Source organism: Rhinoraja longicauda, chromosome 3, assembly GCF_053455715.1.
Source record: "Rhinoraja longicauda isolate Sanriku21f chromosome 3, sRhiLon1.1, whole genome shotgun sequence".
Lineage (NCBI taxonomy): Eukaryota > Metazoa > Chordata > Chondrichthyes > Rajiformes > Arhynchobatidae > Rhinoraja > Rhinoraja longicauda.
The window spans coordinates 28325191-28353107 of record NC_135955.1 but is presented as its reverse complement, the minus strand read 5'-3'; the positions used below and the strand labels follow the sequence as shown (position 1 = coordinate 28353107).

General features: G+C 45.7%; 1 protein-coding gene across 1 annotated transcript in view; it reads left to right on the top strand.

Annotated features, from left to right (window-relative positions):
* Nucleotides 1-366: 366 nt before the first annotated feature.
* LOC144592236 (TBC1 domain family member 15) overlaps nucleotides 367-27917 on the top strand; it is a 39415-nt gene continuing 11864 nt past the window's right edge. Inside the window, exons 1-6 of the mRNA XM_078396768.1 lie at nucleotides 367-844; nucleotides 12098-12283; nucleotides 15290-15414; nucleotides 22979-23082; nucleotides 24214-24281; nucleotides 26506-26652. Coding sequence (XP_078252894.1) covers nucleotides 367-844; nucleotides 12098-12283; nucleotides 15290-15414; nucleotides 22979-23082; nucleotides 24214-24281; nucleotides 26506-26652 — 1108 coding nt within the window. The remainder of the gene's footprint in view (nucleotides 845-12097; nucleotides 12284-15289; nucleotides 15415-22978; nucleotides 23083-24213; nucleotides 24282-26505; nucleotides 26653-27917) is intronic.

Here is a 27917-nt window from a genome sequence, read left to right as displayed (position 1 = left end):
GCAGATGGATGGATGAAATAGAGAGAGAGAAATAGAGAGAGAAATAGAGAGAGAAATAGAGGAAGAGAAAAAGAGAAATAGAGAGAGAAATAGAGAGAGAAATAGAGGAAGAGAAAAAGTGAAATAGAGAGAGAAAAAAAGGGAGAGTGAAAGAGGGAGAGTGAAAGAGGGAGAGTGAAAGAGGGAGAGTGAAAGAGGGAGAGTGAAAGAGGGAGAGTGAAAGAGCAAGAGAGAACGAGCGAGAGCAGCAGTCGGACAGAGTGCACGGTCGGAGTAGGAGAGGAAGCAGCAACCGGGGGGAGGGAGGTGCTCAGGGCCGGGTTGGAGAGCGGGCTCCCAGCTGGAGCTCGGCGCTGGGATGAGCTGATGGAGCCGGGCGGGAGTGGGAGTGGGAGTGGGAGCGGGGCGGGGGCGACGGGCGGCCGGGGGCCCGAGGCGGAGGAGGCGGGGGCACAGGGCCGCCCGGGGGGCGCTGGCGAGGAGCGGGGAGGCGTCGGCCCGGTGGAGGGGCCCGGGGCAGGGTCAGGGTCGGGGTCAGGGTCAGGGTCGGGGTCAGGGGCAGGGCCCGGGGCAGGGTCAAGGTCGGGGCCAGGGCCCGGGGCAGGGTCAGGGTCGGGGCCAGGGTCGGGGTCGGGGTCAGGGGCAGGGCCCGGGGCAGGGTCAAGGTCGGGGCCAGGGCCCGGGGCAGGGTCAGGGTCGGGGTCAGGGTCAGGGTCGGGGTCGGGGTCAGGGGCGTCAGTGTCCCCGCCACCGCGGCTCAACGCCCACACCTTCCAGCAGCTGTTCGACGCGGACGGGAGGCTGGTGGGGGAGTCGCAGCTCCGCAAACTCGTCTTCAGGGGCGGTGAGTCCTCTGGTGGGGGGGGGGGGAGGGGGAGAGGGTGGTCATGGTGGTGGTCATGGGAGTGGGAGGGAAGGTGGGAGGGGACGGTTGGGAATGGGTGGGGTGGGGGGGGGGACGGTGGGGACTGGGTGGGGGGGACGGTGGGGACAGGGTGGGGGGGACGGTGGGGACTGGGTGGGGGGGACGGTGGGGACTGGGTGGGGGGACGGTGGGGACTGGGTGGGGGGGACGGTGGGGACTGGGTGGGGGGACGGTGGGGACTGGGTGGGGGGACGGTGGGGACTGGGTGGGGGGACGGTGGGGACTGGGTGGGGGGACGGTGGGGACTGGGTGGGGGGACGGTGGGGACTGGGTGGGGGGACGGTGGGGACTGGGTGGGGGGGACGGTGGGGACTGGGTGGGGGGGACGGTGGGGACTGGGTGGGGGGGACGGTGGGGACTGGGTGGGAGGGGACAGTTTATGGGGACTGGGTGGGGGGGACGGTGGGGACAGGGTGGGGGACGGTGGGATGGGGACTGGGTGGGGGGGACGGTGGGGACTGGGTGGGAGGGGACGGTGGGGACTGGGTGGGAGGGGACGGTGGGGACTGGGTGGGGGGGGACGGTGGGGACTGGGTGGGGGGACGGTGGGGACTGGGTGGGGGGACGGTGGGGACTGGGTGGGGGGGACGGTGTTATGGGGACTGGGTGGGAGGGAACAGTTTATGGGGACTGGGTGGGGGGGACGGTGGGGACAGGGTGGGGGGGACGGTGGGATGGGGACTGGGTGGGGGGGACGGTGGGGACTGGGTGGGAGGGGACGGTGGGGACTGGGTGGGAGGGGACGGTGGGGACTGGGTGGGAGGGGACGGTGGGGACTGGGTGGGGGGGACGGTGTTATGGGGACTGGGTGGGGGGGACGGTGGGGACTGGGTGGGGGGACGTTGGGGACTGGGTGGGAGGGGACGATGGGGACTGGGTGGGGGGGACTGGGTGGGGACAGGGTGGGGGGGACGGTGGGATGGGGACTGGGTGGGGGGGACTGGGTGGGGGGGACGGTGGGGACTGGGTGGGGGGACTGGGTGGGACTGGGTGGGAGGGGACGGTGGGGACTGGGTGGGGGGACGGTGTTATGGGGACTGGGTGGGGGGACGGTGGGGACTGGGTGGGGGGACGGTGGGGACTGGGTGGGGGGGGTGGGAACAGGGTGGGGGGGGATGGGGACTGGGTGGGGGACGTGGGGACTGGGTGGGTGGGGGGACGGTGTTATGGGATTAGGTGGGAGGGGACGGTGGGGACTGGGTGGGTGGAGGGACGGTGTTATGGGGACTGGGTGGGAGGGGACGGTGGGGACTGAGTGGGAGGGCGAGGTGTGGGCATCTGGGTGATAGGGGGACCTGGGAGGGAGGGGGTTTGAGGGGGACAGATGGAGTTGGTAGGGAGGGATGGGAGGGGGACGGTGGGATGAGGAATGTCATAAGGAATAGGAGTAGAATTAGGCCATACGGTCCATCAAGTCTACGCCATTAAATCGTGGCTGATCTATCTCTCCCTCCTAACCCCATTCTCCTACCTTCTCCCCATAGCCTCTGACACCCGTACTAATCAAGAATCTGTGTATCTCTGCCTTAAAAATATCCACTGACATGGCCTCTACAGCCTTCTGTGGCAAAGAATTCCACAGATTCACCACCCTCTGACAAAAGAAATTCCTCCTCATTGCCTTCCGAAAAGAATGTCCTTTAATTCTGAGGCTGTGACCTCTAGTCCTAGACTCCCCCGCTAGAATAGGTGGGTGTTGGGTTGAGGAGGACTGGGCGAGAATCTGCCAGGTAGGGAGGTGGTGACGGTCTGGCGGGTGGGGAACAGTGGGAGGGATCTAGGCAGGAGGAGGAGGAGGGGGGGCAAGGTGTGATGTGGACAGGGAAGGTGACCGAGAGATAGAGATTGAATAAGGGAGAGGGCTGGATGGGAGGGGGAAACTGGGTGGGAGGAAGGTGAGAAGGGAAGGGGGAGTTGGCAGGGAATGAGGGGAAAGTGGAGAGGGAGTGAGTGATGGGGAAGTGAAGGGTGAGTAGACAGGGAATGGGAGGGAAGAAACAATGCCATGGAGAGGCAGACATGGGTGGGGAGAGGGGTGGAATGGCGGGGGGGAAGGAGTGGGAGATTTGACAGGGTGGAAGTTGGGAAAGTGGTGGTGAGGTAGGAGTGGGTGGGATGGTGGGGGAGAGGTGAGAAGGAGGTTGGCGGTGGAGTCGAGTCAAATGGAGTGGAGTGGAGGGAATGAAGAGTGGAAGGAGAGGAGGAAGGGAGAGACAAGGGAGTGGAGAGGAAGTTGAGGAGGGGAAGCAGAGGATGAAGGGGTCAAGAGAAAGAGGGTGCTACAAGTGTGCGTTGGCTGCCGTAAATTGCCCCTGGTATACAAATAGCGCATTGATGGATGGGCTGTGACCATGTTGAGCAATGCACGGTGGAATAGATTAACCATGGGTGGGCACAAAGCACCATGAGGTAGAATAGGTGGGGGGGTAGTGAACAAACACTGGATTGCAGACCGTGGGCGACGGGGGGGGAGAAGGAGATGGGGTGAGATTACATGGCACAATGGAGTCCCACAGCAAAGCAGTTCCCCCCCCACCACCACTCCCCCACTTTTGAGATGATGACCAGTAACACTTTGCAGAAGAGAGTGTGAGATGACCTTGTCTAGGGATTGAAGATCACTGTCCTCCAGTCAGGAAAGTGAGAGTGACAGAGTAATGCATGCCAGTGGAGATGTACCCCTCCCTTCCCAACACCAACTTCCCTCCCCTTTCTAAGATGGTTAAAGTGCACAGCAAGAGAAATTAGAAATATAAAATGTTTCACATTTAGGTGTAACTAGAACAAGTGGACCCGTTGGGCCCAAACCTCTCCTGCATTGGTGCAGCACCCTCTCCTCCCCCTCCCCTCTCCCCCTTCGTCCCTCTCCCCTCCCTCCTCCCCCTCCCCTCTCCCCCTTCGTCCCTCTCCCCCCCCCTCCCCCCTTCCCCCCACTCTCCTTTCCCCTCCCCTTTCCCCTCTCCCCCCTCCCCTCTCCCCTCCCTCCATCTCCCCTCCCCCTCCCCCCCACTCCATCCCCCTCAAACCCCCTTATCCTCCCCTGCTCCCCCCCTCCCTCCACCCCCTCCCTCCCTAGGAGATAGATTTAAACTTTAAGGTATCACAAAATGCTGGAGTAACTCAGCAGGTCAGGCAGCATCTAGGAGAGAAGGAATGGGTGACGTTTCGGGTCGAGACCCTTCTTCAGACTGATGCTGTGACCTCATCAGTCTGAAGAAGGGTCTCATCCCGAAACGTCACCCATTCCTTCTCTCCTAGATGCTGCCTGACCTGCTGAGTTACTCCAGCATTTTGTGATACCTTCGATTTGTACCAGCATCTGCAGTTATTTTCCTACACGATTTAAACTTTAAAATGGGAATAACTTTAAAAACATAACACTGATTCCAATGATACTTCTTCCATTAGCACCAATGGGACGATTGTGAGTAAGGTGGGCCTAAAATTGTCGCACTATCGTGTACCGTTCTGGCTGTAGTTCAGGAACAAACAAACAAACGAGAGTTTTAGTATATAGAAGATGAATGATAAGTTAATAGAGCAATGTTCTCAAGGGACCACGGCAGGTGTTAAAACAGCCAGGGTTCTTATAATTATGCATGACATTGCAGTGTGTGCTGCTGTAGATCTGATAGGAAAGGTGCAAACTGATAGAGATCTCCTTTTAGTAGCTACATGTAAAGGTTAAGCTGCCTTCATTTAACTGAATTAATTGTTGCACTTTCCAATTTTCTCATGTGAACTTGCCTGCAGTGTGTTTAAGTGTTGAACTGCTGGTGGTTGGAATATGTTAAAAATGCATTCACTGGGTGTACAGCATTAGCAGCTTTTATAAGCCAATTTACATCTCCCTTTTCACAAAAATTGTCATATGCCTAATTAGATAATTTTGCACTTATGATCAAAAGCATGATCAACGAGCTAGGCTTGAAGAGGTGTCTTAAAAGCAGGAAAGAGAAAGAGCTTTGAGGGGAGATCTACCACGTAGATCCAGGTGACGACCCAGTTGCCAAAGATGAAATCAAAAGACCAGTCTTGGAAGAGGGTGACTATCTCAGTCTGTTGAGGTCATGAAAGGATTTGAAAGCCAGTGTAAGTCATCTAGCTCGAATATATGGCAAGGTAGGACATGTGGGGCATAGTACTGGTATCAATGGGTGACGTTTCGAGTCGAGACCCTTCTTCTGAAGAAGGGTCTCGACCCGAAACGTCACCCATTCCTTCTCTCCTGAGATGCTGCCTGACCTGCTGAGTTACTCCAGCACTTTGTGAATATATACCTTCGATTTGTAACAGCATCTGCAGTTATTTTCTTATAGTACTGGTATCTTTGTGTTTATGTAGAGCAGTACATGGAAAGCTTGCTGGCAGTGCATCACAAAACAAAGTCTGTCAGTGACAAAAACATTCACTGGTTCAGTGTCACATGAACTAAGGCAAGAACTGAAGCCTCCATTGTTACAGAGCTGGAGTTCGGAAGCCTTAGAGATATACGTCCCCTTGCTCACCACTGTGGGTCAACTGTGAAATATAAGTGGGTTATGACTGTGACTCCCCGTTCAGTTAGACTGCAGTGGTTAAAGAAATTGACTTGTTACTGTATCACAGACAATGAAGGGTGTACTATAAATGCTGGCCCTGCCAACAATGTCGGCATCCTAAAAAATGAAAAGTTAATAAGAGTTGCCTGAGGAAATGGCAGTGCAGTATACTGGGATGAGCTAATGAATGGTGGAGACAGCAAATCCAACGTTTGGTTTAAAATTTACTGTTTCCCCCGTTGGCAGACTGCTATTTCGATTTTTAGTATGACCCATAGGAGCAAAACTTTTCCAATCTAGTTTCGCCCGGCAAACAAACAATTTCCATTTTTGCAAGTCAGAAAGCCTTTAAGAGATGGCCACAAATATCTCATCAATGTAGCGCCGTTTCACATTCTGGTTGTAAAAGAGAGTCCCGTTGTGAAAGATGTGATGGAATAATTAGTTTTTTTTCTTTAATTAAGAGCTATGTGTGCACTATCATGCGCTACTTGTGATGGCACGTGCTTAAGTGCTGTGTGATTATGGAGAAATATTACAGCTATGGTATTATAAAATACAAAAATAATGTTGCATTTATAAAGTGCTTTCATAACCATGCCTAAAGCAGTTTACAGCCAATGAAGTCCAGTCGCTATTATTATGCAGGAAAGAAAACAGACAGTGTGTGTGTAGGAAATTCCTAGTGATGTTCATTTGAGATAGGTATGGATAGGCACAGCAGATAATTCCTCTGCTCATTTTGAATTAATGCCAGGGGCAGAAGTTGGTTCAGTTTAGGCAGAAGTCACTGTTTGTCAATTCATATAAAAGATTCTTTGATAGGGCAGGTTACCATCCAGTAATGCACTGCATAATTTTTTGGGCTCAAGTCTCTGAAATGTGATTCAAATGACTGACTATCTAAGCCAAGCAAGAGCGCTCTACAGTCTCTTGTGACTCAAGAGTGCTTGTCGGCTCTGAAAGGAGTTAGTGTCTCGCTATTATTTGCATGCAATTTCCTTTCCACATACAGCTGCTTATCTGGAAAGATGCAATTTTCAGATGTTGTTTGGAATGTAGTTCTGCTCCGTGTCATATTAAAAAACCCAAAAGAAAAGCAGCTGTTGATTTATATGACAAAACAAGAACAGTCTTGTCTTCCTATCATAGGTTTTGTATTACTGCACATACTTTTTGGTATTGGAGTGGGTTTCTTATTGTCATGTGCACCGATATATAGAAATTAAGAACTTTGTTTTGCATGCTAGCCAGGCTAATCATATCACATCCTGAGCATAACTAAGCCGTAGTCAAATACAACAGGCAGAGCAAAAAGGGAAAGGAAACAGTGCAGAATATTGTTGTATCTTGTAAATAACCTGTAGAAAAATGCAGGTAAAAAAGTGCACAAGGCTGCAATGAGAGAGATTGGGACTACATCCTTAGCTTATTACTAGCCATTCAATGTGTAGGAAAGTAACTGCAGATGTTGGTTTAAATCGAAGATAGACACAAAATGCTGGAGTAATTCAGCGGGTCAGGCAGCATCTCAGGAGAGAAGGAATGGGTGACGTTTCGGGTCGAGACCCTTCAGACTGAAGAAGGGTCTCGACCCGAAACGTCACCCATTCCTTCCCTCCTGAGATGCTGCCTGACCCGCTGAGTTACTTCAGCATTTTGTATCTACTATCCATTCAATAGTATGATAACAGGGGGGAAACAACTGTTCCTGAATCTGGTGGTGCATGCTTTCAAGCCTTTGCATCTTCTGCCCGATGAGAGAGGGCTGAAGAGGAAATGACAGGTGTAAGTGGTCCTTGGATATTTTGGTTGCTTTCCTGAGACAGCATGAGGTCTAGATGGAGTTTCTGGAGGAGTGGAGTGGTGGGGGGAGGGAGGAGGGAGAAGGGGTGGTTGGCATAACAGACTGGACTGCATCCACAATTCCCTGCAATTTCTTGTGGTCCTGGCCGAGCAGTTGCCAAACTAAGGTGGTGGGTGCAGCCCAACAGGATGCTTTCTATGGTCCACCTGTAGAAATCGGTAACTTAGTGGAGACGATGCCAAATTTTCTTAGTCTTCTGAAGAAGTAGAGACATCAGTATGCTTTCTTGGTTGCTACTTCAATGTGGTTGGACCAAGACACATTGTTTTTTATATTCATCCCTAGAACCTGAAGCTCACTGTTGCATGTACTCCACTCCGCTTCCTAAAGTCGATGTTTAGCTCCGTCATTTTGCTGATGTTGAAAGAGAGGCTGTTATCCTGAAACCATGTTTCAAAGCTCTCTACCTCCTTCCTGTCTGCAGTTTTGTTATTGTCAGGGATGCAGCCCGCTACCATGTCTCATCTGCATACTTGTAAATGGAGTTGGAGCCGAATTTGGCCTCACATTTGTGAGTGTACAGGGAAAAGTTTTACTTTCACTTTTACTCCCACTTTTTAAGAAAGGAGGGAGAGAGAAAACGGGAAATTATAGACCAGTTAGTCTGACATCAGTGGTGGGGAAGATGCTGGAGTCAATTATAAAAGACGAAATTGCGGAGCATTTGGATAGTAGTAACAGGATTATTCCGAGTCAGCATGGATTTACGAAGGGGAAATCATGCTTGACTAATCTTCTGGAATTCTTTGAGGATGTAACCAGGAAAATTGGCAGGGGAGAGCCAGTGGATGAGGTGTACCTTGACTTTCAGAAAGCCTTTGACAAGGTTCCACATAGGAGATTAGTGGGCAAAATTAGAGCACATGGTATTGGAGGTAGGGTACTGACATGGATAGAAAATTGGTTGACAGACAGAAAGCAAAGAGTGGGGATAAATGGGTCCCTTTCAGAATGGCAGGCAGTAACTAGTGGGGTACCACATGGCTCGATGCTGGGACCGCAGCTATTTACAATATACATTAATGACTTGGATGAAGGGATTAAAAGTACCATTAGCAAATTTGCAGATGATACAAAGCTGGGTGGTAGTGTGAACTGTGAGGAAGATGCTATGAGGTTGCAGGGTGACTTGGACAGGTTGTGTGAGTGGGTGGATGCATGGCAGATGCAGTTTAATGTGGATAAGTGTGAGGTTATCCACTTTGGTGGTAAGAATAGGAAGGCAGATTATTATCTAAATGGTGTCAAGTTAGGAAAAGGGGACGTACAACGAGATCTGGGTGTCCTAGTGCATCAGTCACTGAAAGGAAGCATGCAGGTACAGCAGGCAGTGAAGAAAACCAATGGAAAGTTGGCCTTCATAACAAGAGGAGTTGAGTATAGGAGCAAAGAGGTCCTTCTGCAGTTGTACAGGGCCCTAGTGAGACCGCACCTGGAGTACTGTGTGCAGTTTTGGTCTCCAAATTTGAGGAAGGATATTCTTGCTATTGAGGGCGTGCAGCGTAGGTTTACTAGGTTAATTCCCGGAATGGCGGGACTATCATATGTTGAAAGACTGGAGCGACTAGGCTTGCATACACTGGAATTTAGAAGGATGAGAGGAGATCTTATCGAAACGTATAAGATTATGAAGGGGTTGGACACGTTAGAGGCAGGAAACATGTTCCCAATGTTGGGGGAGTCCAGAACAAGGGGCCACAGTTTAAGAATAAGGGGTAGGCCATTTAGAACTGAGATGAGGAAAAACGTTTTCAGTCAGAGAGTTGTGAATCTGTGGAATTCTCTGCCTTAGAAGGCAGTGGAGGCCAATTCTCTGAATGTATTCAAAAGAGAGCTGGATAGAGCTCTTAAGGATAGTGGAGTCAGGGGGTACGGGGAGAAGGCAGGAACGGGGTACTGATTGAAAATGATCAGCCATGATCACATTGAATGGCGGTGCTGGCTCGAAGGGCCGAATGGCCTCTTCCTGCACCTATTGCCTATTGCATCTTGCTAATGTTACTAATGTATCTTGCGAGGCACCGGTGTTGGAAACGAACATGGAGGATGTTTTGCTGCCTATCCTTGTTGATTGCAGTCCAAAGGGCACAATCCTAACACAGTTTTAATTGCTTTAGTTAATGCTGCTATATAAACATTCTACACATCTATGCATATGTGTATCTATCATAAATATTTGAGGATAACCTAATTCATATTTAAACAGAAGCCTTATAATTCCCTGCTGGAGCAGGGGCTGGCAGGAAGGAATGGAGGAGGCTTCTGCAGGGCATAAACACTGGCATGGCGTAGTTGGGCTGAGGGGCCTGATTCTGTGCTTTAAATACAATGTAATTTTAAGTTGCAGGCCGATTCTTGCATATAAATCTTGTATCCTGTTGTGGGCAAAGGTTAGTTAATACAATGGGTAAATCAACCATAATCACAATCATACTTTATTAGCCAAGTATGTTTTGCGATATATGAGGAATTTCATTTGCCATACAGTCAAAACAATAAAAAGCAACAGGACACACAAAATACATTTTGACATGAACATCCACCACAGTGACGCCTCCACATTCCTCACTGTGATGGAAGGCGAAAAAAAGTTCAATCTCTTCCTTCTTTGTTCTTCCACGATCGGGGGTCTCTAACCTTCCGTTGACGCGACGATCTTGACTCTCGTAGCCGGCAACAGGCCTTCCTCGTCAGGGCGATCAAGCTCCTGTATCGGGGGGAGGAGATTTCAGCTCCCCAGTGCCGGGCAATCTACCCCGGGTCAGGGCTAGTCGAACGTCGTGCGGCAATGTCTTTGTGGATCTGTACACTTTGTTTTAGGAGTTAATTCGGCCTTCCAATTTGGGATGGGTGATGTGGTGGTGCAGGCTGGATAGTGATGGATAGGGAGATCATTCACTCACTTTGTCTTTAAGGAGCAGGTTACCTGCCAGGTTTTCAGGCCCAAGGGGACCCTGTGAGATCTAAGCTCAAGATAAAATTGCCACCTGTTCTGCCCAAAAGAATGCCAAGATAAATAATATTAACTCTGGCTTTGTTATTACGTGTAGTAATATTTACTTGTCTTTCAACACGGCCAAGTGTTTACAGTCTGTTTCCTCAATTCTATAGTGCAAACACATTTTCAACATTGAAGCTATTCAAGTGTGACATTTCAGGTCAAAGCAAACCTACTTTTTGAACTTCAATAGGCTTATTAAAGGTTTCTGAAGGAGAGAGTTGAACTTGTTAATAAGTATTTGCATGAAGTATACTACACCAATTCAGCATTGCATTTTTATTGTATTTATAATGCATGTCTACATTTTTTTCAGTTAATTTTTAAAGTTATTAGTTTTTTTCTGCATATAAATCTTCTGTCCGGTTTTGAGTTAATGTAATAGGTATATGTGTAGTAATTCCAGCCTGTAAAGTACAATCCCGAGCTGATTTTTCTATTTCAAAGGAAACATTAGGTGGGTACTATCTGCAGCCCAGATGTGCTCAGATGCCTATCAGAATACGGAAACAATTAACTGTATGGCACATTTTACAAATTAATATCTTCCATGAAAAGAGAATGATTTAGTTTGCACGCATTTTTCTCTGGGAACTGAATTTTCGATGCACTCTTACATAGTTAGGAAATACCTGATTTGCTGTGAGGAGGGAGTGGTGTTGAGGAGGTACTCAGTTTCATCAAAAGTTGAGGCTGCAGAAAGAGGCTTTGTGCCCTTTGATATTCTCAGCTTTTGTTGGTTGTGTATCAGTCTCACTTTCAAATCAAAACATGTTCTAACTTCAAACTCCTTGCGCTTGAGAGTGAAGCTCCTGATTCCAGCAGCAGCATGGCTGAGGAGGTGCTGCACTACTGCTGGTGCCATTTTTCAAAAGAGGACTAATGAGACTCAATCCAACCTCAATCCAACCTCCCATGACACCATTCCTTTTGGAAGTAATTTGTTGGCTGTAAACTCCATTGGGAAAGGTGCTACAGGAATGCAAAGTATTGTATTTGTGTGTAAGCTACATCAGGGATTTAAATTTCAAATACTAAATCTTCATTGCATGGGGGAGAAATCAATTGAAAAATAGCATTTAGCATTTGCAGCATATGTGTACTTTGGTTACGAAGAAGGCGCTGTGCCACATTAAAGCACTTTTTGGAAGAATGCTGAAAAAGCAGACACCTGAAACATCCCCTGGCGTGGCAGAATATCACAGTTTCTCCTTCCCACTGTAAACTGTCTTGTCAGCTTCGTGGGTGCAAATCCATCAGCAAAGTTCTCGTGATTTTTATTTAATTAACTGCAGTGTGCAAGCAAAGCTCTTGTCAATAACTATAATATCCCTACTTTTTTCTAGTCTTCTTCCCAGGGTAGAGAAATCAAACTATAGGCCATAGGTAAAGATTTAATAGAAACCTGAGGAACGCCATTTCCACACAGAGACTGATGGGTATATGGAAAAAGCTGGCAGAGGAGGTAGTTGAGGCAGGTACAATAACAAAATCTAAATGATATTTGGACAGGTACATGGATAGGAATGGTTCAGAGGGATATGGGCCAAACTGGGACTAGATTAGATGGGGCATCTTGATTGACATGGATGAGTTGGGCTGAAGGGCCTGTTTCATGCTGTATGACTCTATACTGTGTAATTTGAATATTGTGCATTGTGTTTTTGAATATTTAGAACCCAAGATGCCTCGGGTATTCTCAGCCGTGACAAACACATGTGGTTTGAAGAAGTTTATAAACTTAATATATTTGTTATCGGGTTCAGGTGGTGTGGATCCCAGTATTCGTAAGGATGTGTGGAAATTTCTGTTTGGGATGTATCCTTACACCTCTACAACTCGAGAACGCAAAGCACTGGCGTTGGAACACCACGTCCGCTACAAGATGATGAAATGCAGATGGTTGGCCTTGATACCGAGCAACATGAAGATGAAGGTGGATGAGACTGACAGTAAGTGATGCCACCAGTTAAATGCCCATATTTCAATACGAGATCAGAGTGTATCCAAAATTCTGCTTTTATGTTGTGCCCAGGAATAATTAAACTTACTTCCATAGAAGACAGGAGCAGAAATTGGACAGTTGACAACTCAAGCCTTCTGCACCTTTATTGATTGATTGAATGAAAGAAAAAGCATGGATATAGGCCCTTTGGCCCACTGAATCCACACTGACCAGTGATTACCTGTTTACGCTGCAGTTCCATGTTATCGCACTTTCTCATCCACTCCGTACACACTAGGGGCAATTTACAGAGTCCAATTAACCTACAAACCCACACACCTTTAGGATGTGGGAGGGAAAGGGAGCATCTGGAGAAAACCCATGTAGTCACAGGGAGAATGTATAATCTCCACACAGATAGCAGCCAGGTCAGGATCAAACGTAGGTTTCTTCGCTGTGAGACAGCAGCTCGACCAGTTGCGCCACAAGGCAGCATTTCTACCAAAGTGCCACACGCTTACCTGAACCCTATGGTCCATGAGTCCTCCTTTGCTGATGCTTAAGCTGTTCACTGGTTAAAACACTGGCAGATAATAGACAATGTGGAAAATTGTTACGGTATGTCCTGTTCACAGAAAGCAGGATATATCAAATGTGTTTAATTACCACCCAGTCAGTCTTCTCTCAATCCTTAACGAAGTGATGGATGATGCCATTGAAAGTGAAATAAACTTGTCAACAATCTGCTCACTGATGGCATTTTTGCCAGGGCCACTTGACTTCAGATCTTATCATAACCTTGGTTCCATCACCGCCATCGACTAAATCAAGAGCTCTTCGAAGCTGATGTTAATGGGCATAGTGGGCAAATGCATCAATGATTGGAATCATACCTTGCATAAAGGAAGATGGCTGTGACTGTGACAAAGTCAAACGCCCAAGCCCACAGTTGGAGTTTCTCAGTCCAGTGTTCATGACCCAAGCGTTCTCATCTATGACCTTCTCAATCTTCTTTACCTTCTCCAACATGAGTTTAGCCACCAATCCTTGACGTTCACTGGCATTACCGTAGTCGAGTTGGTTACCACAGTTATCACAATTGCAGGAACATCACCATTGATCAGAAACTTCGCAATGCTCAGATACAAAAAATAATAATTCAAACAAAATGTCCAAAGAATATCATCCCTGAAGATAATCAACAATTAAGTTTCCACAACTATCTAGGGCTGAGAATTCCAAAGATTTAATATCTTTGAGTGAATAAATTCCTCCTGATCTCTGTCCTTAAGGGTTTAATCCTTTATTCTAAGACCACGACCCAAAAATGTTGATGATAAAAATTGAATTGGGACATCCAGCAGACATGGGCGGCACGGTAGCGCAGCGGTAGAGTTGCTGCTTTACAGCGAATGCAGCGCCGGAGACTCAGGTTCGATCCTGACTACGGGTGCTGCACTATAAGGAGTTTGTACGTTCTCCCCGTGACCTGCGTGGGTTTTCTCCGAGATCTTCGGTTTCCTCCCACACTCCAAAGACGTACAGGTATGTAGGTTAATTGGCTGGGTAAATGTAAAAATTGTCCCTAGTGGGGTGTAGGATAGTGTTAATGTGCGGGGATCACTGGGCGGCACGGACTTGGAGGGCCGAAAAGGCCTGTTTCCGGCTGAATATATATGATATGATGATATGAAAGCTCTGTAAGTTAGAACTTTCTTTTTACATTTTTCTTTTGCAATTCTTGTAAAAAAAAATTAAAAATGGTGTCCTGATTTACTAGAAATATAACCTGATAATGGCAGTGATGAAAAAGAAGTATCTGATACCAAGAGATGTAATTTAACCCAATCAATCAGGGGACCATGCCAATGTCTCCTAAGCATTCAAAGGACTGACACCGAATAGCAATCCACCTATTACTTGCCAGGCATTGTGCCATCCTCCCACTTTTTAAGCTTTCTGCCCCCACTACAATCAATCTGATAAGTCCCGACCAAAACGTCACCTATCCATTCCCTCCATAGATGCTGCCTGACCTGCTGTGATACTTTACCCCTTGGTGTTTTGTTTGAGATTCCAGCGTCGGCCGTTCTGTCTTCCGTATACCATATCTTTACTGGATGTCAATGTGGAAAATTGTCCATGTGTGTCCCATTAGCAAAAAGCTGGACAAAACCCAATCTCTTTAATTACAACTGAATTAGCATACCTTCAATCACCAGCCAAGTTGTGGAAGGTGTTATCAGAAGTGCAATAAAGTGATGCTTACCACTAACCTGCTCACCAATGCTCAATCAGATGTTTGTCAGGATCACGTAAAAAAGGTTTTGTCACGGCCTTGGCTCATCGAGCTGAATTCCAGACATGAGGTGAGACCGACTGCCATTGATGTCAAGGCAGTGTTTGATCAATTGTGACAAAATGCTACCTGGATGTCAATGGTAGTGCCCTTCATCTGATAGCATGGGCATACATGGTACAGAATGGGAATGGTGCTGTGGTAGAGTTGCTGCGTACAGTGCCAGAGACCCGAGTTTGATCCTGACCAGGGTGCTGTCTGTGCAGAATTTGTACATTCTCCCCAAGACTGTGTAGGTTTTCTCTGGGATCTCCGGTTTCCTCCCGCACTCCAAAGACGTACAGATTTCTAAGTTAATTGACTTGGTATAATTGTAAATTGTTCCTAGTTAGTAGGATAGTGCTAGTGTATGGGGATCGCTGATAGGCGCAGACTCAGTGGGCTGAAGGGCCTGTTTCTGTGCTGTATTTCTAAACTAAACCAAACTAAATATGTCCAGATGCCAATCCTATTTAAATAGCGGGTTGATTGGTAATCCCTCTGGAGGTAGAGCTGGTGCCGACGGAGTAACTGAGGAATGATGGTTCCATCTCATTCTTGGTAGTTAACAGTACCACCGCCATGTAATGATACCCATAGATGTCATCTAACCAGGGAAATAGATCATGCATGCTGGCTGATATATGCCTTTCTTGTTTATTTTTTACTCTATAGAAGAGCTGTATGAAGTGGCACTTGCTTATCAACAGACTAGCGATGCCTGCAACCTTAAAGGACAGGAAGTGGACCTGTCAGAGGAGAGGTGTGAGCAGATAGCCTTCTTAGAGCTGCAAGCAAAGGTCTGTTTCCTCAGTGGCAAAAGCCTTGCTGAAACTGTAACAATATTTGGTTCTCATGCAGTAGTGACAATGCATAATACATAATTTTGAAAAATTATCCATCTGCAACATGTATCAGGAGTAGGCACTCAGTCCCTCAACCCTATTGTACCATCCTGAGGGAACTGAGGGAAATCCAGGTTAGTCGGGAAGTGGTGTTAGGTAAATTAAATGGATTAAAGGCAGATAAATCCCCAGGGCCAGATAGGCTGCATCCCAGAGTGCTTAAGGAAGTAGCCTCAGAAATAGTGGATGCATTAGTGATAATTTTTCAAAACTCTTTAGATTCTGGAGTAGTTCCTGAGGACTGGAGGGTAGCTAATGTAACCCCACTTTTTAAAAAGGGAGGGAGAGAGAAAACGGGGAATTATAGACCAGTTAGCCTAACATCGGTAGTGGGGAAAATGCTAGAGGAGAGTCAGTTATTAAAGATGTGATAGCATCACATTTGGAAAGTGGTGAAATCATCGGACAAAGTCAGCATGGATTTACCAAAGGCAAATCATGTCTGACGAATCTTATAGAATTTTTCGAGGATGTAACTAGTAGAGTGGATAAGGGAGAACCAGTCGATGTGTTATATCTGGACTTTCAGAAGGCCTTCGACAAGGTCCCACATAGGAGATTGGTGTACAAACTTAAAGCACACGGTATTGGGGGTTCAGTGTTGAGGTGGATAGAAAATTGGTTGGCGGACAGGAAGCAAAGAGTAGGAATAAACGGGTCCTTTTCGGAATGGCAGGCAGTGACTAGTGGGGTACCGCAAGGCTCAGTGCTGGGACCCCAGTTATTTACAGTGTATATTAATGATTTGGACGAGGGAATTGAATGCAACATCTCTAAGTTTGCGGATGACACGAAGCTGGGTGGCAGTGTTAGCTGCGAGGAGGATGCTAGGAGGCTGCAGAGTGACTTGGATAGATTAGGCGAGTGGGTAAATGCATGGCAGATGCAATATAATGTGGATAAATGTGAGGTTATCCACTTTGACGGCAAGAACAGGAAAGCAGAGTATTACCTGAATGGTGACCGATTGGGAGAAGGGGAGATGCAACGTGACCTGGGTGTCATGGTGCACCAGTCATTGAAAGCAAGCATGCAGGTGCAGCAGGCAGTGAAGAAAGCGAATGGTATGTTGGCATTCATAGCAAGAGGATTTGAGTTTAGGAGCAGGGAGGTTCTGCTGCAGTTGTACAGGGCCTTGGTGAGACCGCACCTGGAGTATTGTGTGCAGTTTTGGTCTCCTAACCTGAGGAAAGACGTTCTTGCCTTAGAGGGAGTACAGAGAAGGTTCACCAGATTGATCCCTGGGATGGCGGGACTTTCATATGAGGAAAGACTGGATAGACTGGGCTTGTACTCGCTGGAATTTAGAAGACTGAGGGGGGATCTTATAGAAACATATAAAATTCTTAAGGGGTTGGAGAGGCTAGATGCGGGAAGATTGTTCCCGATGTTGGGGGAGTCCAGAACCAGAGGTCACAGCTTAAGGATAAGGGGGAAGTCTTTTAGGACCGAGATGAGAAAACATTTCTTCACACAGAGAGTGGTGAGTCTGTGGAATTCTCTGCCACAGAAGGTAGTTGAGGCCAGTTCATTGGCTATATTTAAGAGGGAGTTAGATGTGGCCCTTTTTGCTAAAGGGATCAGTGGGTATGGAGAGAAGGCAGGTACAGGCTACTGAGCTGGATGATCAGCCATGATCATATTGAATGGCGGTGCAGGCTCGAAGGGCCGAATGGCCTACTCCTGCACCTATTTTCTATGTTTCTATCCACGTTAAAAGCTGTGGAGACAGAAGTGAGAGATGAATAGTGGACTGATTGGTGAGAGGGTCAAAAACTAAGGATCATATATATAACATAATCAGTTGTGGACAAAGCTAGTTTTCTAATTCTAGGTAAACATCAGATGCCCTGTGTAAAAAAAAAAAAGTTTCTTTAATTGCATTGAAAAGCATGGGGTGCGTGCACTATTACAGGAAAACTGGAAATGTGGATGAATGGGAATGGTTAATACCTTCCATCAGACAGCTGCCCCAGACCAGTGAACCAAGACAATAGACAATAGGTGCAGGAGTAGGCCATTCGGCCCTTCGAGCCAGCACCACCATTCAATGTGATCATGGCTGATCATTCCCAGTCAGTACCCCGTTCCTACCCTCTCCCATACCCCCTGACACTGCTATCCTTAAGAGCTCTATCTAGCTCTCTCTTGAAAGCACTCAGAGAATTGGCCTCCGCCGCCTTCTGAGGCAGAGAATTCCACAGATTTACAACTCTCTGACTGAAAAAGTTTTTCTTCATCTCCGTTCTAAATGGCCTACCCCTTATTCTTAAACTGTGGCCCCTGGTTCTGGACTCCCCCAACATTGGGAACATGTTTCCTGCCTCTAACGTGTCCAACCCCTTAATAATCTTATATATTTCAATAAGATCCCCTCTCATCCTTCTAAATTCCAGTGTACACAAGCCTAGTCGCTCCAGTCTTTCAACATACGACAGGCCTGCCATTCCGGGAATTAACCTAGTAAACCTACGCTGCACGCCCTCATATCATATCATATCATATATATACAGCCGGAAACAGGCCTTTTCGGCCCTCAATAGCAAGAATATCCTTCCTCGAATTTGGAGACCAAAACTGCACACAGTACTCCAGGTGCGGTCTCACCTGGGCCCTGTACAACTGCAGAAGGACCTCTTTGTTCCTATACTCAACTCCTCTTGTTATGAAGACCAACATTCCATTGGCTTTCTTCACTGCCTGCTGTACCTGCATGCTTCCTTTCAGTGACTGATGCACTAGGATACCCAGATCTCGTTGTACGTCCCCTTTTCCTAACTTGACACCATTTAGATAATAATCTGCCTTCCTATTCTTACCACCAAAGTGGATAACCTCACACTTATCCACATTAAACTGCATCTGCCATGCATCCGCCCACTCACACAACCTGTCCAAGTCACCCTGCAACCTCATAGCATCTTCCTCACAGTTCACACTGCCACCCAGCTTTGTGTCATCTGCAAATTTGCTAATGTTATAACATATAACCATATAACAACTACAGCACGGAAACAGGCCCGTTCGGCCCTACCAGTCCACGCCGACCACTCTCTCTGACCTAGTCTCATCTACCTGCTCTCAGACCAGGTAGTCTCATCTACCTGCTCTCAGACCAAGTCATTAATGTATATTGTAAATAGCTGCGGTCCCAGCACCGAGCCTTGCGGTACCCCAGGCATTCTGAAAGGGACCCATTTATCCCCACTCTTTGCTTTCTGTCTCCCAACCAATTTTCTATCCATGTCAGTACCCTATCCTTAATACCATGTGCTCTAGTTTTGCCCACTAATCTCCTATGTGGGACCTTGTCGAAGGCTTTCTGAAAGTCAAGGTAAACTACATCCACCAGCTCTCCCCTGTCCATTTTCTTAGTTACATCCTCAAAAAATTCCAGAAGATTAGTCAAGCATGATTTCCCCTTCGTAAATCCATGCTGACTCGGGACGATCCTGTTACTGCTATCCAAATGCTCTGCAATTTCGTCTTTTATAATTGACTCCAGCATCTTCCCCACCACCGATGTCAGACTAACTGGCCTGTAATTCCCTGTTTTCTCTCTCCCTCCTTTCTTAAAAAGTGGGATAACATTAGCTACCCTCCAATCCACAGGAACTGATCCTGAATCTATAGAACATTGGAAAATGATCTCCAATGCTTCCACGATTTCTAGAGCCACCTCCTTAAGTACCCTGGGACCATCAGGCCCTGGGGATTTATCAGCCTTCAGTCCCATCAGTCTACCCAACACCAATTCCTGCCTAATGTGAATTTCCTTCAGTTCCTCCGTCACCCTAGGATCTCTTGCCACCAGAACATCTGGGAGATTGTTTGTATCTTCCTTAGTGAAGACAGTGATGTTCATGCACACTGTAAAATTCTTAAGAGTTTAATGATGTAATGATGATCAAGAGGGAATATTAGAAGCCTGCAATATAAATCATATTTTCTGTCGGTGATATGGATTAATCTTGTGCATTAAACTACCTGAGATCACTAGCCAAAACATTTTTTTATTTTTTTTCTGGGGATTTTGCTGGTGCCTCTCCATTTCCAGGCACTGGGAAACAAACTGAAACATCTCATGGTTGTAGATTCCACAGGATTATTGTTCCCTTGAAAATTACAGTTGAAGTAAAGAGCTCTCTTTAATTTGGCCTGGAAAATCAAACATTCCCCACTTCTTTTTCATGCATGATTTATTTCACAGTTAATTAGTAAAGCTATCACAGGACATTTTAAACAGAATTGATACTGTTAATGTTGGCAGTGTAAAATATGAACAAATATGCAGTCAGTATCAGCAGATCAACTTCCACTGGTGGTGAGCAAAACAGAATTAATAGTTTCAGCTGGGTGATCCTTCACGGGAATCTTTGTGAGGCTCCGAAGAAGGATTAACGAACTGAAATGTTAAAGATAGCTACAAAATGCTGGAGTAACTCAGCGGGTCAGGCAGCATCTCTGCAGAAAATGAATAGTTGACATTTTGCGTAGGGACCCTTCTTCAGACTGATTGTAGTTAACTTGGTTTCTATCAGAAATGCTGCCTGATTTATTAAGCGTTTATTTCAAAGTCAAGTACCCGTATTAAGAACTTACTTGTCCAGCCCAATTTATTGTACTTTAATGCTGGTTCTGACTCTTGATAGTAGTGAGTCGTGCAGCACAGAAACGGGGCCTTCAGCCCAACTTGTCTATGCTGACTAAGATGCCCCATCTAAACCAGTCCCATTTGTCCACATTTGGCTCCTATCCCTCTAAACCTATCCATGTATCTGTTCAAGTGTCTTTTAAATATTGTTATAGTTTCTACATCAACCACCTCTTCTTGCAACTCATTCCATATACCCACCACTCTCTGAGTGAAAATGTTGTCCCTTGGGTCTCTTTTAAATCTTTCCCCTCTCACCGTAAACCTGTGTCCTTTGGATCTTGATTACCCCACCCTGGGTAAAATACATCATTGTCCCCATGCTTACTGACAGTCGCTCTCATTCTAGTAAAGGGCCTGCCCACTTAGGCAATTATTTAGGCGACTGCCGGCGACTGTCAAAGTCGTAGCAGATCGCCAAAGTTTTCTTTTACTCGAAAACCAAGCTTCATGGTAACAAGGCATAAACTGGATTGATTTCCAGTTTACTAACAGCAGTATTAAGAAATTTAATTTTAAACGTGGTTAAATGGATTATTATGTGGAGTGTGGGCATTCTTTGAAAATGTACAGGAGATGCATATCTGGTTTCTGGGTTGCATATCTGGGTTGGGGGCCTACTTTAAAAGTAATCGCTGATGGCCATGAACATCGCAAAATTCCCACGCTTACCTGACCGTCAAACTGTCGCCTCCAATCTACCTGTCAAATGTCCTGACGGTAAATAAATTGGTTAAACACAAGTATTTTATGGTATCTTTACTTAATTTAATATTACGTGCTTCTAAATGCATCTGCCACAACCTAGCAAACCTGGGGACAGCATGCGACAGCGCCTGCAATAAGCTACGATACCTGGCGACAAGCCAACTGTCGCCGAGAAATTTATATCCGGAAAATTTCGGTGCGACACACCGAGATCCACCACGATTCTTTGAAGACTCTTCACGATCACGCCCAGAACACCCCGACGAACTGTCGGGGACAGCCTAGTCGCCTGCAGTCGCCTTAAAATCGCCTAAGTGGAACAGGCCCTTAACATCTCAATTTTAAGTTCATCTGATCTTTTTATAGACTTGCCTTTTTAACCTCCTCCCTCTCCATAACACACACTAATACCTTGATGACTCCCCAAAGCTCTACTCTCTAATTCAGCCATACATGCAGTCCTGGTTATTACTTCTTCACCATTGGTGGCTGTGCTTTTGGTTGCTTGCTTGGAATTATGTTTCTGAACCTCTCTATCTCTCCTCTGAGTCACTGCTTTAAAACTGAGCATGATTTGATCAACAATGCTGAACACTCCTTCACATAAGTGAGCTGTCTTTACCTTATAACAGAGCCCATTACCTTGTAAATGTTGATTAGTAAAATAATTTGACAATTAAAATTAATAGCATTTCTTCTGTGTCTTTTTAAGTCAAGTCAAGTCAAGTCAATTTATTTGTATAGCACATTTAAAAACAACCCACGTTGACCAAAGTGCTGCACATCTGACTAGGAAAAAAAAAAAAGAAACATACAAGTCGCTGAACTGTTGGATGTATCTTTTCTGTCTGCATAAGTCATTCCTGCTTCTGCTTCTTACATTCCTTTCAGTAAGGAATCAAGTAATATGGGGATCAGTTAAAAGTGGAGTTGAGGCACAGGTTTGGCAAGCTCCACGGACTTTACCGCTTAATCCTTCCATTTCTTAATTTCTTTGTTGTTCTGCCTTGAAAAGCATATACTTGGCAGAGTAGATACACCTCAGAGAAAACATCTGAATCCCACAGTTGTTTGAAAGTTGGGTAACGTTCTCACAATTCACATTCTCACATTTCATACAAACTTAAACATGGGATTCTCCACATTTAATTTTTTCCTTGCAAAAGTTCAAGCGTCAACGTAAACTTTTTCCAGCAGGACTACATCTACCCGAAGACAAGTTTTAAAATAAAAATCCCAAGTTGCAACAACAATAGGCAATTGTACAGTAGTAAAATGGATGCACTGACAAGGTGTACCATGTTTCTGATCTACGCTACAGATGCCATTGAAAAGCAACTAGCTGCTGATGCTAGAAATCTGAAATAAAAATCCTAGAAATTCGCAGCAGGTCAGGCAACATCTGTGGAGAAGGAAGAAGAGTTACTCCTTCAGGTTTCCAACCTCATTTCATCAGAACTGGTTGGATGGATTGCAGCTAAGATGATGATAAGTCTTAACACCATGAAGTTGATCACATTTTAGGGAAAAGTTATTGACCCTTGATCTTAAATGCGCAGATGAACACCTACTGAACAATTACTCCTTTTATTACAAGTGCCATTATTAACCTTTTCTAATCAAACTCCGACTTTCAAATCGTAGAATCAATGAATTACGTGACATTATTGAAGTCTTTCAGTCCATTATGTTTATTACTCTAAAAGTGCTATTCAAAGCTTCTCAGCTCTTTCCCACAGCCCTGAAAAATGTTCTATCCTTCAAATATTGATCTAATTCCCTTCAATGTTACTGTTAAATCTACTTTCATTAAGTTCCAGACCAACTTTCTATATTAAATCAACCATTGCGCCTGACACTTATGGTATTCCTGCTCTGTGGTGACAGCTTCTTCTTATTTACTCCATGAAAACCCTTTGTGATTTTAAATGCCTCAATGAAATCTCCTTTTGACTTTTCTTCTCCCTGTATCTTTATTCTTTCCATGTAATATCGTCTTTTGATCTGGCTTGGCAGTGGAGAAATATTTAATGACAAAAAGGCAGTAAACTTCATGGTCTGACATAAAGGCAGATGTTTTTGTAAAATATTCTCCAGGTTTATGCGGACCGTCAAAGAATCAACGTGCATGAGTTGCACGAGGCGATTAGGATCATAGACAAAGATGTGCCGAGAACTGAACGAGTCCTAGCTTACTACCAGTAAGTGTGCACTTAATTTGCAAACTGTTATAATGAAGTTGCATGCAGTAGAATTGATCTGTTATCAAGAAGTATAAGAAGATGACTGCAGACGCTGGTACAAATCGAAGGTATTTATTCACAAAATGCTGGTGTAACTCAGCAGGTCAGGCAGCATCTCGGGAGAGAAGAAATGGGTGACGTTTCGGGTTGAGACCCTTCTTCAGACTGATGTCAGGGGGGCGGGACAAAGGAAGGATGTAGGTGGAGACAGGAAGATAGAGGGAGATCTGGGAAGGAGGAGGGGACGGGAGGGACAGAGGAACTATCTAAAGTTGGAGAAGTCGATGTTCATACCACTGGGCTGCAAACTGCCCAGGCGAAATATGAGGTGCTGTTCCTCCAATTTCCGGTGGGCCTCACTATGGCACTGGAGGAGGCCCATGACAGAAAGGTCAGACTGGGAATGGGAGGGGGAGTTGAAGTGCTCGGCCACCGGGAGTCCAAACAGTCATTCCAGGTGAGACAAAGGTTCACCTGCACCTCCTCCAACCTCATCTATTGCATCCGCTGCTCTAGATGTCAACTTATTTACATCGGCGAAACCAAGCGCAGGCTCGGCGATCGCTTCGCTGAACACCTGCGCTCGGTCCGCATTAACCAAACTGATCTCCCGGTGGCCGAGGACTTCAACTCCCCCTCCCATTCCCAGTCTGACCTTTCTGTCATGGGCCTCCTCCAGTGCCATAGTGAGGCCCACCGGAAATTGGAGGAACAGCACTTCATATTTCGCCTGGGCAGTTTGCAGCCCAGTGGTATGAACATCGACTTCTCCAACTTTAGATAGTTCATCTGTCCCTCCCGTCCCCTCCTCCTTCCCAGATCTCCCTCTATCTTCCTGTCTCCACCTATATCCTTCCTTTGTCCCGCCCCCCTGACATCAGTCTGAAGAAGGGTCTCGACCCGAAACGTCACCCATTCCTTCTCTCCCGAGATGCTGCCTGACCTGCTGAGTTACTCCAGCATTTTGTGAATAAATACCTTTGATCTGTTATCAAACTCTATCTCTTAGGCAGTTTCCCACCAATTGAATTGTTGATCACCATCGCCTAGTGTGATTATTTACTTATTTATGATACTTGTTCTCTTTAGAAATGAAGGTGTGATCAACCTTATGGTATTAAGAGACATGCTCATCACCTTTGCTGCATTCCATCCAGGTAACGCTGTTGTTACATTTAATCCTGTTCGTAGTTAAACTGTTTTGTTTATTAAAAAAAATACATTGATTTCTATAGTGCCGTTCTTGAAAGCAAGTGGGTAACCATTGTTGCTGCTGTTGTGAAAAAGTGGGCATAATCTACAAACAAGGATAATGACCAGATAACCTGTTCTAATAATACCAATGGAGAGGTGAATATTGGCTCCTAGATGCTTGGAGGTGGGGATGGTTTCCTTCCTCTTCATCAACAATATTACTTGGATTTACATGAATATTCCATGTATCAGAATTTCCTGCAGGCTTCCCATTAGTTTTAAAAAGCAAAATGTTCTTCTTTAAATGGCGGTCTTGGATGCATGGACCCAAGAAATCTGATGGACCTTAAACGTGGAAACGTGGAACCATCTTTCAGCAGTGCACCAGCTTAGATTTTCTGCTTGAATCTTGAATGTGAGACTTGAATCCTCAGTCTGACTCTGTGGAATAAGGGCTGTCACAAATGGATGACTTAATCAAAAAATTTAAAACGTTGCTGCCACATAGTTATGGATCAGGAAATTGTTCCTTCTCTATTCTATTTCTTATGCTCACATTAATGCAATTATCATTCTTTGATGTTTCCTTCATGTGCATTGTTGTCTTCATATTATCCCACAGGGTCACCAAAGATTCTTCTGGAATTTTTTGAGGATGTAACAAGTAGAATGGATAAGGGAAAGCCAGTGGATGTGGTGTATCTGGACTTTCAAAAAGCCTTTGACAAGGTCCCACACAAGAGATTAGTGTGCAAACTTAGAGCACATGGTGTTGGGGGTAGAGTATTGACATGGATAGAGAACTGGTTGGCAGACAGGAAGCAAAGTGTAGGAATTAACGGGTCCTTTTCAGAATGACAGGCAGTGACTAGTGGGTGCCGCAAGGATCTGTGCTAGGACCCCAGTTATTTACAATATATATTAACGATTTAGACGAAGGAATTAAATGTGACATCTCCAAGTCTGCGGATGACACAAAGCTGGGTGGCAGTGTGAGTTGCGATGAGGATGCTGTGAGGCTGCAGGGTGACTTGGATAGGTTGGGTGAGTGGGCAGATGCATGGCAGATGCAGTATAATGTGGATAAATGTGAGGTTATCCACTTTGGTGGCTAGAATAGGAAGGCAGATTATATCTGAATGGTGTCAGATTTGGAAAAGGGGAGGTGCAACGAGACCTGGGTGTGCTTGGACATCAGTTACTGAAAGTAAGCATGCAGGTACAGCATGCAGTGAAGAAAGCTAACTAATGGCATGTTGGCCTTCATTGTGAGAGGATTTGAGTTTAGGAGCAAGTAAGTCTTACTGCAGTTGTACAGGGCCCTGGTGAGACCGCACCTGGATTATTGTGTGCAATTTTGGTCTCCTAATTTGAGGAAGGACATTATTGCTATTGAGGGAGTGCAGCATAGGTTCACCAGGTTAATTCCTGGGATGTCGGGACTAAAATATGATGAAAGAATGGGTCGACAGGGCTTGTATTCACTGGAATTTAGAAGGATGAGAGGGGATCTTATAGAAACATATAAAACTCTTAGGGGATTGGACGGGCGAGATGCAGGAAAAATGTTCCCGATGTTGGGGGAGTCCAGAACCAGGGATCACAGTTGAAGAATAAATGATAAGCCATTTAGGACTGAAATGAGGAAACATTTTTTCACCCAGAGAGTTGTGAATCTGTGGAATTCTCTGCCGTAGAAGGCAGTGGAGGCCAATTCATTGGATGTTTTCAAGAGAGAGTTAGATTTAGCTCTTAGGGCTAAAGGAATCAAGGGATATGGGGAAAAAGCAGGAATGGGGTACTGATTTTAGATGATCAGCCATGATCATATTGAATGGCTCGAAGGGCCAAATGGCCTAATTCTGTACCTATTTTTCTATGTTTCTGAAAAGGAATTTTACTTTAGAGGGATGGGAAATTGTGTATGAGAATAAGCAATATTTGTCCTTTGTCAAGCAAAAAACTGCAGATGCTTGAAATGTGAAATAAAAACAGAAACTGCTAGGGATACTCAGTCAGGCAACATCTGTGAATTAATGTTTCGGGTCACCGTCACTTCTTCAGAAATCAGTTGTTGGTTTACAAAATTAGGATGAATACCTCACATTTTGATCCAAAAATGATGCATTCAAAGCACGATGTTGGCTTATTTCTAATATGTGTTTTGTTTTCTCCTCTATCTTTTAGATGTGAGTTATGCTCAAGGGATGAATGACTTAGTTAGTCGCTTCTTAGAGGTGTTAGACTCCGAAGTGGATGCTTACTGGTGCTGTAGTTTCTACTTTGAGGAAATTGCTTCCGACTTCAAAGAAGAAGGGTTGATAAGGAAAATCAGTAAGTCGATGCAGTGATCAGCTTTGGGTCAAATTTTGAAACAAGACATTGGTGGGTGGCTCTTTGGAATGGTATTTTCAGTTTACAAGAGCTTTGTTTAACAGTTCAGCTAAAAGACGTTGCCTTCAACTGCGCAGTACTGCAACATCAGCTAAGACCTTTGTGCTGAAGCCTTCGAAGTGGGATTTGAACGCAAAATCTTCTGACTCCGATCACTGACCCATGGTCATGTTCGCATGCCTGCCCAAATGTTGTCTCATCTGGCACCATATTTTCTTTAAGTCAGTCCCTTGATTTAGCATTGGTATATGCTTTCTTTTTACTGGAAAATTAGAATAATATGGGGGTGGATGGGCTTTGCTGGTGTTGTTGTAAACTTTCACATTGTGCTGCCATCTTCTGACCAACACACTTTTTGAAGGTTCCAGACCCAAAACGTCACCTATCCATGTTCTCCAGAGATGCTACCTGCCCTGCTGAATTACTCCAGCGCTTTGTCTTTTTTATGCCAACCTTGCTTGATAGGGGATATTGTCGCCCGTTAGGCAAGGCCCCTGTTCACGACCTGGAAGTTAATGAACTTCAAGTCCTTGGGAAAAGTTGCAGAGGAAAGCTAACAAAATGATTCCTCAGTAAATGATTCCATTCAAGTATAAAGGATGAAGAAGCTGGAGTTGTCATCCTTAAACAAAAGGAGGTTAAGGGGAGATTTAATGGAGGCACAAGCAGTTCTGAAAGGTTTTGATAAGTATTTACCAGTACACAATGTGAGAACTCCTTTGGTTTTCTTTATTAAAATATCAGTTCCATTAAATTGTTTTACATCCATTTGAGTGGGTGTTTAATGGTGCACACAAAATTGAACACTTCCAGTGGTGCTGAGTACTATCATGACAAAGTATTTGTAGTGTAGTCTGAAGCAATGAAGCTCAAAGAATGCTGCTCTTTGAGCATCAGCTAACAGCTATATATACACAGGCTGATATCAGTGCTGCTCCTAAGGAAAGCCCAGGTACCTGTAAGGGCATGAGGCCTGATTGTGGCTGGTCTCGGTTGTTGTTTCCATAGTATTTTGTTAGTTACTTTATCGTCATTTACTCCAGGCAGCGATGAAATGTCCTGTTCATGTGAAGCTCACACAGTGCACAGTATACATGGTAATGATAGATACAACAATAAGAATTTATTGGAGCAGAATGGTGCAAGGATTGTCCTGCAGTCTGAAGTAGTCCAAAAAAATTTTTTTAATGCAATAACAGAATAAC